Source organism: Boleophthalmus pectinirostris, unplaced genomic scaffold (assembly GCF_026225935.1).
Source record: "Boleophthalmus pectinirostris isolate CB_2022bp ecotype Guang Dong unplaced genomic scaffold, ASM2622593v1 HiC_scaffold_5, whole genome shotgun sequence".
Classification (NCBI taxonomy): Eukaryota; Metazoa; Chordata; class Actinopteri; order Gobiiformes; family Gobiidae; genus Boleophthalmus; species Boleophthalmus pectinirostris.
In genome coordinates this window covers 21,606,292-21,624,946 of record NW_026571404.1, presented here as the reverse complement: position 1 = coordinate 21,624,946, position 18,655 = coordinate 21,606,292, and the positions used below count along the sequence as shown (strand labels likewise).

Below are 18,655 nucleotides of genomic sequence, written 5' to 3'. Positions count from 1 at the left end.
GGTCCTGTAGCCCTTTGAGTGTAGCCCAGAGGTCAGCAGGGTCAAAGGTTATGTAGCTATGTTTTGGTCTAGTTGACAGATTTATATACCCAATCATTTTTGTACCATTGCATAAAGTAACGTTTAAAATGCTTATGTAATATTTAGTATACATCCTTGAGTATGCATTCTTGATTTTTGTCTCAAGAGTTATTGACGACCTGGTGACATGAGGGTATTTAAAACCTCTGTAGGTCTGAACAAAGATGTAGAGGAGGGTTTAGACTGGGAGCACAGAGGGCGGGTAAATAGCAAAAAGGCTTGAAAATAGGCTTTGCAAGGCAGTAGGAATTATGTGCAGCTCAGGTTACTTTTAAAACATGTTCAGGTCTACATAGCTTCCCCTTCGGCAGTGTTTTTAACACCTATGGCACTACTTGTAAGTGTGCACACAACATAAATAGACACTTTTACAACTACTTTACAACCCAGAGTCATAAGTGTGGTTTAATTTCAGCGCAGAGGGAGTCAATGACTTCACCTGAATGTGTTAACTGTGCGGAGGGCTTATTAAGAGCGCTGCTCCTGAACAGAGAGTGGGAGTGAGTCAGAGTCTAGGAGACAATAAGCACTACTCCAACAATTCCGAGCTAAAAGATGAGTACATTATATTACATGTATATGCACTGGTGGCTTAATGTACTTTTGAGTAGCACTCCAAACTAAAGCATCCCTGTTCAGCAAAGCAAATATTAGTAAAAGTCTGGCATTATGCATGAATGAGCAGATAATGGCAGAACAAAAGAACTTACAGAACTCTGAGGTACTTCAGCCCAGCAAAGTCAGTCTTGGTGATGCGTGTGAGATTATTCCCATTCAGCTCCCTGTAAAGAAATACATCACATGTGAATTAATATTTAATTAGTGTTCTCCCTGTGGAGCTGTTTAGCTTCATGACTTAAAGAGCAGAGAGCCACAAAGATCATCCACCGATACCTAGGAACATATGGAGAAAAACTGCTATAACACGAAACCTGTACATTAGCAGAAAACATTAACATTTACCTATAAAATACATTTGTAGAGCTGTAGGGCTGCAATTCTTTAGTTGTTTAAACAGCTGATGGTGTTTTAGTCCGGACTGGCTAGATTGTTTAATCTACTATTCACTTCCACACGTCCACACCATGCCTCATTTAGTTGGTGAATCCATGGACACGGCATGTCCACCAATAATTTTTTTAGTCAACTACTATGGTAACAGTGGAGGAGCGCAGGGAGCAGAAAAAAATCCCATCTGAACAAAACACACACAAAGTGGTGCTTTAAGCTGATCTTGGACAATCTGAAAGAGCAGGAGCAAAAGGAGGGATTTAAGTAGATCCACAAGGCCATGAAGCTAAGTGGGGAGGATAACAGAAGCTGGCTTCTTGGTGGGCTCACGATATTAAAAGAGGCCATTTAGAACCTATTTAAGCTGCAGAAGATCCTCCAAATGTCAGCCAAAGGGGTATACTTCAGTTATTTCTTCACTATTTGGAAGCTGAGGGAGCACCCTACCCTGACCCCCACCCTGCTCCACAGCTCAGCAAAGTCACTCTCTTCCTTACTGGCCTAATAACTGCTCTAGGGACTGTAGCGCTATGCAATGTGAAGGAGAGCGGCCATTAAAGGCAGCTGGTGTGAGTGTGTACACAGGTGCATGGACAGGCCTAACCAAAATATAAAAAATGCACTGGGCTTCGTTAGTTCTGATATATCCACATGTGGTGCTCATTAAAGGTGCTTGCAAAGATATAATCTTTAACATATACTGTGGCTCTTATCTTTAGGAGGGTCACTGTGACACCCATGACACTCAAATAAGGAGCAAAATAAGGGAATGACTCAGAAGAAAAACAAAAAATCCACATTTCTGCAGTAAGGATGAGCACTTGCTTTAACATGCTGTGGGAATGATGCCGCAGAGATGACTAATGTCTAATATGTCAACTATCAATATAAATTTCTGTCAACATGAACAGCATACACATTTAAAACATTTAATAACCCCTTAAGTAAACAGATATCATATTATACATATATATTTCTCTGCAATCTCAAGTTTGCTAATTGTAATATGTGAAATGTCTTGAAGATGTAAAATACTCTTACAGGGCCTATATTCGACAAAACTAACCCATGTGAGCCAATGTTAGAACATTGTGACCTCCTCAAAAACCTACCTGGTTGTGTTTTGTTTTATTCACATGTTTGAGTAACCCTTTATTATTAGTCTGTCTACATCTCCCAAGCTCATAATGCTCTGTTCCACCTTGTGGTGTCACGAAGCAGCAGTTTTCAAGTTACCTTTTACCATTTCTTCAGTAGAGATTGGCAGTTCCAATCTGATTCTAGTGAAGATGTATGGAGTTTCAAAACACAGTGGAGCACTTCCTATATTACCACATGACAACACAAGGTGAAAGATAGTGTTTTCTGTTTGAGAAAATAACTCAGTCATGCAGGGCTTGTGTGTTAAACATGTGTTAAAGAAACAAATCACAACCAGGTATGTTTGTGATGAGGAAACAACATTATAAGATAGATCAGACAATAGCGTAATATGGGCCCTTTAAATTAGGCCTTTTGCTTCTGCCTACTTTGAGTTCATAACTGTGTAATGATAATGTACAATTACCCAAACAGACTAAACAAAACAAGTGCTTGAGAAAGTACAGATTTTAGCAGTCCTGACTGAGTAAACACTTTTATACAGTAAATTGGGGGGTTCCTGTGTTTGAGTTATGCTCTTTTATGTACGCAAGCTGCGGGCACCTTTCAGTAAAATCTGTTATTTATTATACTAAATATTGCTGGCATTTCTTTGTTTTACAATCAAAGAGTGCTATGCAGTGACTTGGCACACCAGCAAAGACCAGGTCATTTTTTCCATACTCGTTTTCATACAGATGTTTTGTGAAACTCAATTTTCTTTACCTTTTTTCAACATTGTGGAGCAGCAGAGCAGATTGAAAATTATTAGGTACAGCTCCCATTTGTTTCTGAGAAGGATTTTCACTTCCAACTGTTTTAGTCCAATGCGTTCGGTCTTGTGGAAACTCTGCAAGGGTTCCCAGCACTGACATACTTCTTGCGGAGCGAGTGGATTTCTCTCTTTACTATCTAATCCTGCATCATCCTTTTTTCTCCCTCCAATCATGCCTAAAGTGGACTTCCTAGAGCAGCAACCTGCCCCAGTCTCTCTATAATTCACATATTCAAAGCACAGTTACAATGCTGAAAAACCCATTATGTTAAAGTCTGCCAGCTGCGGGACCCTCTGTAAGGAAGGACCTGGTTTGAATTTTCTAACACAGGATAGGCCTTCCAGGGGTCAAGGATATTAACTGTACCAAGGCACCAGCATTTCTAAATTATTTAGAACAAACTGGATGCAGACTTGCTGAATAATGTTTAAAATGCTTGTTTCTGGAATTCATATAGACCAAGAATATAATTTTTATCGAGGTTAAGCCAGGCTATTGTTTTTATTCGTCCACAGAATAAAGATTGTGGGTCGATATAACTGCAGGTAATGGACCCAATCACCAGAGAATACATGATATGGTTGGTGGATTTTCCTTTTAAAATAACTTATCTGAGAGCATGTCACTTTAGATTTTGAATACAATCCAAATGGTATCCAAAATAGAACTGCAATTATAGTCCTTAAAAGCTAAGTAAGTCGAGTTGGTTTAGTTTAACTCGATGCTGATAATAGTCCATCTTAGACAAATTCACGTTATATATTTCATGTGCTTCTCCTGAAAAACTCTACAAAATTCCTGAGTTTTTTTTTCAAGGCAACATTACTTTCTCTTTAATTTGTCTCAACACTTAAAGTAGGATTTTAGGATTTCAGTAAGGTCTAAATCAAAGAGAAAATCAGAGCAGAAAATTATAGAAAAATACTACCTTTTTTCGGTTAGCAGAGTTAGCTCTTTAGCCTAGTTAGCTCTTTGCGCACAATTACGCGTCAGTGTGCCAGAGTTTATATGCATTTCATAGTAATTCTGTGATCACCCAGAATTATTTAAACCTAACTAACAATTTCTGTGAGGTATTTCCCATTATTTATTACATTATTAGAGTTTTTATTGGGCTAAGCGGAGTGATACGCAGCGCATAGTTCTCGCAGCGTCGTCACAGACGTAACAGTTATTTTTATTGGTCTATAATTCACTGCTCGACATGCGATTATGTTAAACACATGACAGAAATATTAACTGAAAGATAACTAGACGGATCCATAATGCAACTATGTGCCCTGCATGACCATTTGTCCTGAACAGCTTTTTCTCGACAGGGAAGGTAGAGGCCAGCTGATACAAGATAAGGAGCGCTGTGCCGACCACACTTCTCACAGTGTGCAAACAAGCTGGCGATCAGAGCATGATTAATCTCAACATTGTCAGGAAATGTTACGACCAAACCAGCAACCACCATGCGATTGAAAAGGTAAGGGGGCAGAGATAAGAAAAAGGCAGTGTGGTTTTGTGCAGCGCATTTCTATGAAGTTGGCAACCAAAAAGTGAAAGAGAGTTCAGATAGACCGTCACCCTGCAGATGATGAGAGATGACTAGAGGAGAGAGGAGACAAACCAACATTACCAAATTAGCCTATACTATTAGGTGTGGCAGTTAGGAGAACAGGCAAGCCCCTAAACGTACCTATTCCCTTTGGTGTTCATGAAACTGGACTGGGGTGATTAAAGTCCTTCATGCATTGTGCTTTCTGCTAACTCAGATCTCATGAGCAAGATAATTGATAGAAAGGTCAATTCTGTGGGGAACAGAATTACTTAAATTATGTATGGTTCTTTATGTATTTAAATCTAAGTTGTGATCAGAGTTGTAACTTACGATTATCTAATGTCTATAAATCAATTAAACTTGCCTTTGAGTTGGCAAATAAGCATAAAAGAACAGAGAGAGACAGAAGGCACTTTCAGGCTCTACTGTGTCTGGAGTTCATTCACTGACAGACGCTCACAATCTGTTGTGCATGAAGGCATTTAGTAAGTCTATATGATTGTGTGCTTTGTGAAGTGTCATGTGCTCTCTATGCTCTGCCATGTCTTCTCTGTTTTACTCTTGTCAAACACATGAACACTGACAAATCACTGGAATATGCTGATGTATTTGCATCCAGATCTGTCTTGTTAAATAATATTGTTGTTTGTAAAAAAACAACACTAACTTTTGGCTATATAACCCTCACAGAATTAAAACAGGCTTTGGAAAAAGCATTTATACGATGATTCTGACAACCATGAAATCTAGATAATTAAGCCATATAGAGTTCAGAAGTGAGCATGCTATGGTACATCGCCCCCTCCCTGCTTTTTAGCTTGAGGTTTTCTCTTGGTTTTCTCAGAAAAATGAGAGGTGAGGTGGATTCTTCAAATTTGATTTTCATGGTCCACTGACATACAGCCATGTAAAGCAATCATGCATGCACCCTCACACGCACCACTTCATTGAGATTAGCATATTACCAGCAGGGAGATGACAGCACTGGGAGTCAGTGCTAGTGTCTCTCTTTGCTCTTGATTGGCTGATATCTGGAATCCCTAAAGGCAAGAGGAGTAGTAGGAGCTGGGTTTACATTCAGAAAGTGTCTTTGATGCTCAGCAGCCTATCACCACTCTTTTCTTTGACAAGCGTATTCATGAAACATGTATGCTAAATATAAAGATTACTTAAAACTCAGAAATAATGGGCAGCTTGGATACAAAAAAATTGTAAAAGACTAAAATAGAACCTGTGCTGATGTAGCATAAGTCATAACTGGGCCTCAAGCCTATCGTTTTGCAATCCTTCAGCATAAACATACCCTGAATAATCCAAGAATTATAGCTACACAAAAGATTTCAACACATAATGAATATCTTAGTGTGATACAAGTAAATCTGATGGTTTTGGGTCCAGTGCCAGAAATTCCAAATATTTTGTTCACATCAAAATACAATTGCAATATTTGCAGTAAACACCTTCTCTTTTATGCACGCCCATCTACTACATGGTATTAAAGTAACTTACGATAATCAAACTACCCAATTATAGTATGCTACATAATGATCCCAGTATTCTTTGACACATATACATGCATAAGTTTCTTATCCACTTCTTACATATCATTGTGATTACACAGACTTAAAGGTCCATTGATGTCTGCAGCAGAGCCCCCAAACAAAGGCAGCAGCAGCAGAGAGGATGGAGTGGTCAGTGGTCCGTACAGTAGGGTGTGATTTAACACGTGGAGAACAGTCTCATTACAGGCTGCGTCTGAGGAGCACAGGGTCAGTCCTGATCCAAAGCCACTCTGACAAGTGCAAATGGGATTGTGCTGTCTCTCTCAACACCCTCCACACGCCCAACCCCAAAACACACACGGACCCATGCAGCCCTTCTCCTCCGCCTCCTCCTCCTCCACTCTCCCACAGCCTTCACTTTGTATATGCATTAATGCAAACAAACACTCTGACACTTCAGCATGACTGCAGACCCAGAAGCTGCTGTGCTTCAATACACATCTTTTACCTTTACTAAATATCTACTAAATATTACACCATTTGTAAAGGCCATTAACCTCTGGAACCTATTTTAAAATCTTGACCAGACCTGGTACTCATCATTCACCCCAGAAGGTTATACCATTCGTTGACATAAATATGCAATTTTCTGAAATTATACACATAAATCTCGCTATGCACATGGGACCAGTGTGTAGGACAAGGTGAGCCACACTTGTGAGCCCAGGCATCTTGATAAATCACTGTAGCAGACCCCAGTCTCCAGAAGCATTATTGTTCACTAGATGTTCTGAGTGACCTACACACACAGCATCGTAACAAGCACCCTTCACACATGTGTCTGTACTACATCTTAAAGACAGTGTCCTCCTAGTCTAACCTGGAAACTTGGAGATACTGAATGATAAGATTTCTGTAGTAGAACCATGAATGCACAAACTTATTTTAAATGTAAACTACATTTGACTAGAGGCTTTCAGTATTTCAAGTATAAACAGCCATTCATGTAAAAGGTAAACCTCAAAATGACCATGTTTCCTCTCACCTTAAATATGCCCAAGTGAGCAGCAAATAAGCACATGACAAAAAAGTGTTCTTAGAAATGAAAATAAAAATCATCAAATATGCAGCTCCACAATGCCACTGCTGCCGTAGACACAGGCGTTCTCTGCTCTGTTCCCACTGCATGTTTTATTCAAGACTGATTCTAAAAGCTGAAACAGAACAATTTCCCTCCTCACTCCTCACATTTCTGATTTTCTGGTGAATAATTCAGGAATAAAAAATAAAGTTTATTCTGAAAACAAGCAGAAAAATAAACTATAGATTTCTCATTTCAAACTTAACGCTAGATTTCAAGTGGCAGATCTGTCTAATTTTCTCCATGATTAAACAATTTGTGGAGTGAGGATTGAGGATCTGAAGTAAGTATAGGCTGGCACAGTTATCATGAGTGTGGTAATGTCTCTACAAACATAGTAAATCCATGCAGCCCACTGTCCAGGCAGAAAATCTGGTTCCGTTTTACAATGAATTGCAATGTAAACTTTGAGTCAAACTTTGCAATCTTTTTAATGACAGAGTTCTGAATTCTTAGGGGAGAAAAAACTTCAGGTAAGTAGATTAGGGACCTGCGCTATCACCACATCTGCTCCTGTTTTACTTTTCTGCACAGAGGAATGCTTTTGGCTTATCCCTGATTGACACTTGTACTATTGCGTTTACAGGAGGCCATTGTTCTACCGTTCTTCCAAAGTCATGTGCGGCGCTCCGACCTCAACCTGCAGAGTTACACGTGTGGGAGGAGTGGTACTTACAGGCGTTCAGTGTTGCGAGGAATATTCCGCGGCATGGTTTTCAGTCCGAGGCCGTGACAGTCCACTGTGGTCCCGCTGCAGGTACAGAGGGCTGGACAGGCGTTTGCTTTGTCCACGAGAAGCACAGGGAGAAGCAGAAGGCAGAGGCACTTCCAGAGGGGAGCGCCTAGTACCCCTGTCCCATAACCTTTCACCGGCATGGTCACCTCAAGCACTTCTTCTCTCTGGGTAAATCCTCTTTATTCTGTGTCCAAACTGACTCAAAGCTTTCCGGGCAAATCCTTTTTTATCTTCCCCCAGTTGTGGCGGTATCCACTACTATTGACCAACGTGGTTTCTTTGTCTTTTGCGCTCAAACTCCTCTCCTGTCTCTTGTCTTGGCAGAGTTGCAGTGGTGTGGCGTGTGCACCTCCCTACCCCGGCGCTCTGCTCTGCGCGTATGAGGAGAGAGGGAATAGGGCAGGAGAAGCAAGAAGGAGGAAGAAAAAAGCTCTTTCTCTCTCTCTCTCTCTCTCTCAAACACACACACATACACCAGTCATCCATCACAAGGATCTACAAATAGCAAGGCCCCCCCACTGGCCCGACTCCACCCCTACCCCTCCCCTTCACACATACCCCCCCACACACCCAATACCCTGCCTGAACTCATTCTGGTTCACCCCCCTCTCTAGTCTATTCATATAATCCCAATTTTTTTTTTTTAAGTGAACCTTTTAACTCAGGTTTGTCCGCCCCCATTCAAAAGAGGTACTATGTATGACACAGTGTAACCTCAGTCTGATGGGACTGGGAGATGCCGGTAAAGAGACCATGAGAGAATTGTATGCGTGTGTCTGTGTACATGTAGCGAAGGAAAATCCGCTCGGGAAGCAAGGAATCAACACCTTAGTCTATAGAGACACAAAGGCGGAATAAATAATCTGTAATTATAGCTTTAAAAATGTGGATCCTGCAGGGCCACACAGAGAGAAAGTCTGGAGAACAATAGGCTACACTGTATTTAGAATCAGGCTTATATATATATTTCAGTAAAAAGACAAATTGGTTTATAGATTGAAAGAAAAAAAAAGTCAGGATGTTAGAAAAATGCAAACACGAATGGACAGAGTTGCAAAGGGAAAATTAAAGTATCAGATAGACGCCTGGTTCTCATTCAGGTCAAAGGAATGCAGTGTATATTTTACTTTGAAGAGGATGTCAGTTAGTAAAACAGTGTACATATCAGGCTATTCACAGTGCAATGAGATATTTCACACTGGTTTGAGGTTAGAGGAACTGGAGACTAGAACTGCACTTTGGTTGGGGAAGGCTTTTTAAGTGTGTCTATAATAAATCTTGCACATGCCTGCTTCAGTATGAACGAACGAACCCACTTTAAAATGTATACAAGTCTACATAACAGATTGCATTGTCATGGGAAAGTCCATTTGTTTTATGATTTTAGTTCAAAGTTAAAATGTTTCAGATTTGTGTATGCAGTCACATATTGAGATCTGGCTAGTTGTAAATACACATATGCAGGTGTAGGGCCCCATCTGCTCCAGTAAAAGTGTCATTACTGCATAGATCTTTCTCCCGTGAATGGTTAATTAAAGAGGAGACAGTGGTCTTTAGTGGTAATGGGGGGTGGGCGGCCATTTCCCCCCGCTCTCCCAATCCTAATAAGAATGCACACAAACAGGAATTATTCAGATGTTTTCAGTGAGAGGATATGGCGACTACATACAATTAGCTTTACAATGAGGTTATAGAATGAGGCAGAAAGTAATGTCTTAATGTTGATTCCCAGAGATATTGAAGAAAGATGCCATTTTCATGGTGGTTTGTGTGCTGTCAAGGTAATCAATAGCTGATTAAAGTTTGCCTGAGTCATTTTACAGTCTTCATGCTTTGGAGCAGAAATTCTAAATAAAACGCCCCAGGAATTCTTGTGTGAAACAATAGCGGCCCTGTGATGGAAATAGTCTGTCTGATGTGTATTTACAGAACAAGAGAAAAAACAGGGCAATTCAAACAGATGTTTACAACATATACTTACAATCCCTAACATGTATCAACACGAACACCATAATGACATACTGAGACATTCCTACTATTGTGGAGAGCTACATCCACTCCACTAAATGCACTCCCTGGCCCTCCAACCCAACATGATGTGGGCCATTTTACTAAATTACTTTACAGAATGAATGTATATATGGACATTTCAGCATTAAAACTAATGCTTTTGTTTTTCTTTTTAAGCATTTTCTCCTTTTTTTTTTTTTTTTCCTGTTTTTGTGTTCGACTAAAATCAGACCAAATCACTATTGACGGTACCACAAATGCTGAAGATTTGCAGTTAAATACTGCCACCTGGTGGTCTTAGTAAGCACCTATAAAGTACAACCTGAATCCTTGAAAGCTTAATCAAGTGGGAACATTAGCAAAATTACAAAGGCAGAAACAGAGCTGCTTATGACTTGGAGTTTAATGGCTGGTTGGCTTGCATAGCACAGTAAATCAGTCAGTTTACAGTCTCTGAAAAGACTAGGCTCATTATCAAATTAATTACTAACAGAAGGGAACTGATCACTTGAGTTGAGTTTAGTGGTCAGGAAGAAATCTTGTTAAGAACCACAACAAAAGTAACAAATTTCCATTGTTCTTGAACAAGACAAAACAATACGCTGAAAGCATATAAAAATATACATGCTATGTTGCATTGCACAAAAAGAGCTCATATTCACAAAAACTACAAAAATGCATACACCAGATTACGGAAAAGTTAAAAGACTAGTAAAATACAATAAAAAATAACAGTAGTTCATAACTTCACAGAATAAAACTCAAAGTATTCATAACAAACAGCTGGAAACCACAGTGTCTTTTTACGCTACTTCTGTAAAAACACACTAAATCTTAAGTCACTTGAAATATATAATTTTAAGGCATGTTTTAACAAAATGTTTCAATTGCACCAAAGTATGCTGTAATAAAGTAACAAAAGGGTGTGGTATGTATTTTGGCATTTGCTTTTAAATAATATATATTAAAAATATTTTGCATATGTGGCCATTGCTACAAACAAAAAATGACTTTCAAGTAACTTTCACAGTGGTGGGAAAACACAGTATAAACATCTTCCAATGATCTGATGAATAATAAATATGTTTTTGTCAAACAGTTGGGCTTTTGTAACTCAGTGAAACACTCGTTATAAAAATTACGGATTTCACAAGCTTTACAGTCAAGCCCCACGATGAAATTAAAATGTCCACTTCTTGTCAAAACCACCTGCGGAAGTCTTTGAAAGCTTAGAAAATTAGATTTCAAGTGTCTTCAGTCCTGCACAAGTGGAAAAAGGAGAGATCAGCTTTGTTGTTTCAAATCTAATTAAACCTTGGGATGTGTCAGGTCATTTAAATTGGCCTGTATAGGTAAGTAGTAGGTCTAATAGATAATCCACATATACATACATCTCAATCCATCTCATTTATGGCTTTAGGGGAATCCCCTGACGTGAATGACTGGGGACTTTTTAGACTGACATTTTCTTTGTAGGTTAGGATCTGGCTTCCCAACACCTTTCTCTGTTACAAAAATATTATGCCAAGTTATTATTGAGTAATTTTCATGACTAAACTTAGTTAAATTCAAATAATTAAAAGGCTAACTGTGGATGCACTACCTTAATTTTTTCTCCCAAAGACCGTGAGCGCCAGTGTCTCCGGCAGAAAGGAACTCTTGAGTCCAAAGGAGTCTGCAGCGGCTTCTCAAACTATTGAAACACATTACCCATCAAAACTACATTCAAATCATTTAATCTTTTTGGATTTGTGCAAGTTATGTAATACCTGTTTAATGAGTTTCTTCTTTTTAGCAGACTCGGGCAGCTTGTTGACCTGCTGGTAGAGCTCCTTGAGTGCTGATTGGGTGTAGTTCTGAAGCTCTGTGTCACTGGCCTCTGGCCCGCTCCTTTTTATTGGGGTTGACAATGACTCACCAGTTGTAGGTCCATTTTTAGCTCGGGAATAAAGAGTCATGTCATCCTAAAAATGTCAGTCCAGACAAAAGAGTGTTATATTCTCACCTTTACAAAACCAACATTGTCACAAAATCTTCTGAAATGTCTATGTACCTTTAAAACTTTCAAAAACTAGCTACATTATAACTAGCAGAGTGAAAATGAAAGCATTAACAGAAGGCTGAATGTAATGGCTTAACAAAAGGAATTTACAGTATGGAAATGCTTTGCTCATTTTTCCATCAGGTGAGAGAGCATGAAGTCTGGTTCACTAGAGCACTGTAATCCAGACCCATTTTCGTCCACTTTTCCATGTCCCATGTTTGGCACGCTTTGACAAGCAAAACTGGCTTTTTTTGTTTTGTTATTGTAGCAATTCTTTTGCAGGGGCCGCCTCCTTGTGGTTACTAGGTTGCCAGAATAATTTTCTCTACATTTTTTTTCTAGATTTCTAGATAGACCCTTTGATTATACCATTCACACTCAAACAGTCTATACTTTCATCAGGATGTCTTAACAGTATAAGTGGGTCACAGAAAGTGTCAAAGTCCAGATTTCATAAGCAAAAACTGCAAAATGCCCTAAACTTGTTTTTTAACCAGCTTGCACATAAACAAGCTTGAGTGCTATATGTATTACAGCGAACATTTGTACATTTAATTTCATCAGACTCAAATATGTGAATGGTGCATCATCATCAAAAAATTCAAACAAAAAAACAACAAAACAAAAAAAAACACTTACATTTGACTTGAGTGCTGTTGATCCAGTGAAGTATAATCTGGCGTATTCTTTGATATAAACAGGTGCCTTAGCAAACAGTAAATAAATACACATTAATCAACCATGTACCCATAAGCAAGGCTAAAACTGCAGGACAAATGAGGACATGAGCCACAAATCTACAACATTACATAAATCAAATGTATAAAGCATTTAAATCCTGTGGTTGGTTTAAAAGTGCTTTATAAATAAATAAATAATTTAAATATATGCATAACATTATGAGGATTAAATAGCAGGTCATCAGACAACAAAACCTGACTGATTGCCAGACAAACCACATGTATTGTTGTATTCACATGCAAATTGTATATTCATTCATCCAACGCCTCCCGTATGTCTTGTAACCCTAGCAACAAAACCACTTGCCCATAGAAAAAAGGAAATATATAGATATATTTTTGTATCCGTTTACCCATTACTAATAACACAGGTGGATAGAATTTGAGCAGAAAATAATGTGATGAAAGCAAACAGAAGGATGTGAAACTCACCTTGAATAATTTTTGCGAGTATCGAATGAGAGATGCTACCCCTTTATTTAGTTTCTCAATGTTTCCTTGCAGATCACTTGCTGTAACCTGTCAAACCAAACAACAAAAATAGACTTATCAAAACACTTATTATCACAACACATGGACATGCCGAAACAGCTGACTTTTACATTTTTGGGCCAGATGATGTGTGGGGCAAACATTGTAGCCAGATTGATGGCGGACATCTTGTTCACATGTTGATTGCGGGCTGTATGGTATAGGAGGTCGAGGAGCAGTTTCAATAGGCTGCGATTGGCTGGTGGCAACAACATGAAGAGCAGCTGTAATGCCTCGATTTGGCGCTCTTTATCAGGGATAGTGGTCTTATTCCCCTGGTCATCAAAGCGAGTCAACTCTGCCAAAAAGACAACATAAAAAAACAAATCTCTCATTATATCCAGATTTTTTTAAATTGTATATATCGTTAGTCTCTCTATCTTAATTGTCTACAAAAATAAACTGCCTAAGAACATGGATGTTTGTTTTTGCAGGAAAAAATCTGACCAGCTGATGACACCTACAAATGCGACATGGCCTTGAGTGCATGAGACCAAAAACACAATTTAGCCCAAAATAAATGACTGGCTGGAGATGTTTTCGTTTAAACCACTGCAAAGTATGACACACCTCCAATTTTCAGATGAGCGAGATAGTGCCTGTGAGTGAGCAGGGGCTCTGGAAGTTCTCCCAGGAACGCTTTGAGCAGAGTAGCAGCATCATTTGGGTGGAAGTCTCCAGTCTCTAGATCAATTTCTGCTCCAGTGTTAAGCATTTCTCTGAGGGCAGCCTGACGTAGACTGTGACCTGGTACACGGAACAAACCCTCCACATGAAGATCTAAGGGAGAGAGAAAAACACAGGAGACCCATAGACCCAGTTGAAAGGATGTGAGCAAGTGAAGGCTGCATAAAACGGTCCAGAAAGACTAGGCACAAAACATGAGAGTGAATGGGGAGGAGGGATACAGCAGGAGCAAAGTGCTTTTAGATAAATTATTGACGAGAACATTTGCTCCCTGTGTCTACTTTTGAGCAGAATGACATCATCGCTTCCTAAAATAAGCCCTGACCTAATGCTAATTCGCTGTTCCATCTACATCCACTAATGATTACAATACTAACACCATTCTTCATTATAATAATATTAAAAAATTATAATTTTATAAGCATGATACAAACTGTGGTAATCAGTTTACTAATTACCAGAGCAGAGTAAGAGCGAGGCATTTACTGTTGTGTTCATCTGGTTCCCCCTGGATACTGCTGTGATGCCGCAGGATAGAGGCTCTTCCTTTCCTCAAAGTGCCCTGACACAGGATCTACCCTACCCTACCTACCCTATCCTACCTAACCAGTACCCCTGTTACACTGCACTGAGACCTTTGACTGAGACACAAAGGCGAGACGTGCAGTGGAAATCAACTGCAACAGTTTGCTGCAGCAAAACTTTAATTTCCCTCGGGATTAAAAAATTATCCGTCGGTCTGTCTGATGATTGATAGCAAATGAAGTTACAGTGAGGACATTTTGATACAGTACATATGAACAGAATAGGAATAAAAATCCAAAATTTACAGTTTTAGTATCACTTTAATGTACTAATTTGAGTCACAAAAAAACAAAGCACTTATTTCAGCGTGCGTGTGTGTGCATGTGTATGCATGTGTAAAACTTACTTTTACTTAAGTATTCAATAAGTTGGTAGATCTGCGCAATTCCTTCTTCAGTTAAAGGTGCTCCAAAAACAAGGCCTTTTTCTGAATTAAGAAAAAAAATAACCAGAGGCAGTCACAGAACAAAACTAATTTGTATTCTTAAATTCTGACATTCAATAACACAATAATGCAACAATACATTTTAATTCTATGAAAAACAACAAATGGACAAATTGCCCTGGTGAGTTTAATAAAGCTGAATCTGAATAAATCACTATATGCTCAAATGTCACAGCATTTTTTCTTCACAGCATTCAAAACCATTGATTTCTGTCCATTACTCTCACTCACACCTGCCACACGACTGGTCTATGGGTAGGTGCAATTAATCAAACTTAAACTGATATTTAGTGATCTACAATTGTCAAAGTTTATGGGGCTTTTAAATACATAATTCTTCAGGTAGTCCTTTCAGTAAAAGCATGTGGTTTGGAGTTCAGACTTTGGAGGAAAAAAATGAATTTTTGTCTAGTTTAAGTATAAAATACATTTTTTAACCAGTTCTTTGGCTAAACTCAAACAAACAGCAATGAAATCAAGTTTTTTTTTAGTTTAATACAAGCACTTGTAGTTTCTGAAACATCTTCATTATTAAACAAAGTGTAGTTTGACGTTTTAAAGCCTTATGGTTCACAACTACTGCCATACAAGTTGACTACAATTCATAAGTTAACTTCAATTATTTTAGATATTAGAACACAGAAGTCCAGTCCAGTGGCAAAGAGCACACATATTTATAATAGTTTGTTTTGTATTTGTCATATTTGTTACATTATAAAGCCTAGAATACCTTTTAATCTATCCTCTCAGACACTGTTTCATGTGAAACAGCGCAAACTTGTGTGCACATTTTAAAAGTATGTCTGAAGATAAAAGGCTATACTTGACGTAAACTTGACAATTTCACCCACCCAATAGTTTCTCCTGTCCCCCCCCTTCACTCTCTTTATAAAAGCATCTAACTTATGCCTTACAGTTTTCATCTCACATAAGAATCTAAATATGGATTGCAAACGCCTCCCAACTGTTCAGCGAATTGCTTCTTGTCAGAGACATCAGCCAGAGGCCACTAAGCCCGCAGTGTATAAAAGGGGCACTACTGTGCTTACACGCTAAACGGATATAGTCTGACAAGTATTAGCTACACTATGCATTATCTTAGACACCCAATGACAAGTCTTTGTCAAACCTTTTCGTTTGAGAAAGTTGAGGGAACGCAGAAACCCCCCAGCAGAAGAAGGCACTCTGGGTTCAGCTTCGCCATTGAGCTGAGAAAACTCGTCCCCGGGCAGGTCAATGAGCCGGGTGATGTTACTGAGGACCAGGTCAGTAAAGGCCTGGGGATGCTCATGCCGCAGCCTTTCCACAAAAAAGTCCGGATTGAAGATGACTGGTTGGCTCGATAAGGACTTTTCGTGGCTGTTAAACACGTCGCATTTTGAAGCGCTAATAAAAGAAAGGCCAACATATTACAATGATGTTTCTTCGAAATGAGTGATGCAAAACAACCAGGCTGTGTAGTGTAGATCGTTAGCATAGAAGTGGTTGCTACATAAATATCGGTCAAGTTGTTATGTGTCGCATCTCTTACATAAAAGTTCATTGCGTTACATAAAACCTTTATAGGTACAAGTATATACGTGTATATTAATCCCAAAGTATATAAAAACTCTACCGTTTGTCCAAATTATGCCTGTTGTCGGCCGCCATCTTCGTTTTGAATATTCCGCTGTTTCTTTTTCAGCCCCACCCTTGCGCTCTGATTGGCCACTCACTGGTTACGTGCTTAATGTTAAACTCTAGACTTCATGGGGCCGTGGAAAAAACAGCAGCCATCTTCTGACTGTACAACGTGGTCCCTACTTTTTTCTCGTTAGGACCAGTACTAAATAATAAACTATTTTTCCAGGGAGTCAGAGACCGATGGTAACAACAGGGCAATTTGCACACAGCCCGTGACTTTAGTTTTGAAAATATGTTTTTGTTTGTTTGTTTGTTTGAATTACACAATACAATAATAATATAGGCCCAGGGTTCCCCTTAGACTGGATGTTTATTTGATTTTGGGAACATCATACTGTGGCTATACCAGCCTGTCAAAGCCTGATCACGTCAGATCTCAGGCCCAACCCTACTTGGATGGGAGATCAGGCCCCACAGTGGGGTGCCAGTGGCAAAAAAAAACTGCCATTGTGTCCTTAGGCATTTCACTTACATTTCACATCTCACTAGTAAGAAAGTGGAGTGTGCATTAGTGTTGGTGGTGGTCGGAAGGGCCGATGGTGCAGATTGGCAGCCTCGCTCCCGTCAGTCTGACCCACGGCAGCTGTGACTACAATAGTAGTTTGCCACCACTGGGTGTGGAAAGAATGTACAATGAACTGTGAAATGCTTTGGTGTCTTGAAAGGGACTATATAAATACAATGATTAATTAATTAATTAATTATCATGTATAATAGAATACAGTCTATGGGCAAAATTGATGAATGAAATTTCTCAAAAATAAAATGTCACTGGCATGCATATTCTAATGTTGCTCACCTACTATGTTGGGTAGCTATACCCTAGGGACCATTATCAGTCTCAGCTAGGCCTACTGAAAATATGATTAAATTAATATTAATCATTTACTTTGTCATCAACATGTTGTAGAACTAAGCACTTCCTCCCCCTTAATTTTCTACTTTTATATTTGCCACTTAGACAAATTGTTAAGTAAAAAAACAAAACAAAACAAAAAAACAAACAAACATGAAAACATTGGGATGACTCTCCCAGAGATCCACCTAAACCACCTGCTGTCTGAGGAGAGTGCACCACCCTGCACATCATCTTCTCCACCTGCTGCCCTCAGGTATAATGTACAGGTCCATACAGGCCAGAACTGCCATGTATCCTCAGTGCCCCCCTCCCCTCTCTGCTCTGCTCCCATGGACAATTACCATACTCACCAATGCAATAACATTGAACTGGACATAGCATTGTTGCATAATGACATGAAAATCTGAATGTATGACCCTGTGATGCACTTTAATATTGATGTCCTTACTGTTTATTTATATGTGCTGCACTGAATGTCTTTATTGTCCTAATGTTTACACTGGAGTTATTTATGGGTTATTGGATGGAGTTTTGCAGCTTTGGTATTGCACTATTCATTAAACCTATGCTATGTTTGATGCTCTAAATGTAATTCTGTTGCTTTCTATGACTGCAGCAATGAAATCTTAAATCTGAATCAAAATGAAAAACATGCGTAATGCATTTATGGCATTTAACATATCTTATATAAGTTACAGGTCAGAACTTTACAGCTTTAGCCTAACTGAGCAGGGTAAATGCCAGATAGTTTGCCCCAGATTCCAGGCAAAAGAATAGTATTTCCATGGAGACAGGTGGCAGTCCCAATCAGAAAAGTTTCATAACATATTTGACTATGAAGCAGAGAGGACACACAAGGACACTTTGGCAGACAGACAAAAATTATAACATTTATGGGGGAAAAAAGTAGAAGAAGAATAACCATAATTATTATATGGGCTCCTGTACTCCATAAAAATTATGCACGATGGTAAGTGGTACAATGCATTAGACCCCTTTACTGAAACTGAAGGCTAGCCTGTATCATCTATATTAACAAAAATGTATTTGTTGTTTCCCTGGCAACACTCACATTGCCCACAGTCATGTGTTACTAACCTTACCAACAGGGAAAAAACTATATGTACAGAAAAGTTAT

At 39.1% G+C, this 18,655-nt stretch overlaps 2 protein-coding genes across 2 annotated transcripts in view; both read right to left on the bottom strand.

Moving 5' to 3' along the window:
• slit1a (slit homolog 1a (Drosophila)) overlaps positions 1-8,101 on the bottom strand; it is a 58,187-nt gene extending 50,086 nt beyond the window's left edge. The window contains exons 1-2 of the mRNA XM_020921004.2: positions 7,874-8,101; positions 792-863 (exon numbers count right to left, since the gene is read on the bottom strand). Coding sequence (XP_020776663.1) covers positions 792-863; positions 7,874-8,073 — 272 coding nt within the window. The 5' untranslated portion in view covers positions 8,074-8,101. The remainder of the gene's footprint in view (positions 1-791; positions 864-7,873) is intronic.
• Positions 8,102-10,139: 2,038 nt separating this feature from the next.
• LOC110156901 (rho GTPase-activating protein 19-like) lies at positions 10,140-16,680 on the bottom strand. The gene is made up of 11 exons (XM_020921132.2): positions 16,591-16,680; positions 16,105-16,361; positions 14,877-14,957; positions 13,829-14,038; positions 13,330-13,556; positions 13,160-13,246; positions 12,627-12,692; positions 11,713-11,907; positions 11,547-11,636; positions 11,335-11,448; positions 10,140-11,203 (listed from the first exon to the last, which is right to left on the bottom strand). Exons 1-10 carry the CDS (start codon positions 16,623-16,625, stop codon positions 11,338-11,340), a joined length of 1,359 nt encoding a protein of 452 aa, XP_020776791.1. The 5' UTR covers positions 16,626-16,680; the 3' UTR covers positions 10,140-11,203; positions 11,335-11,337.
• Positions 16,681-18,655: the final 1,975 nt, after the last annotated feature.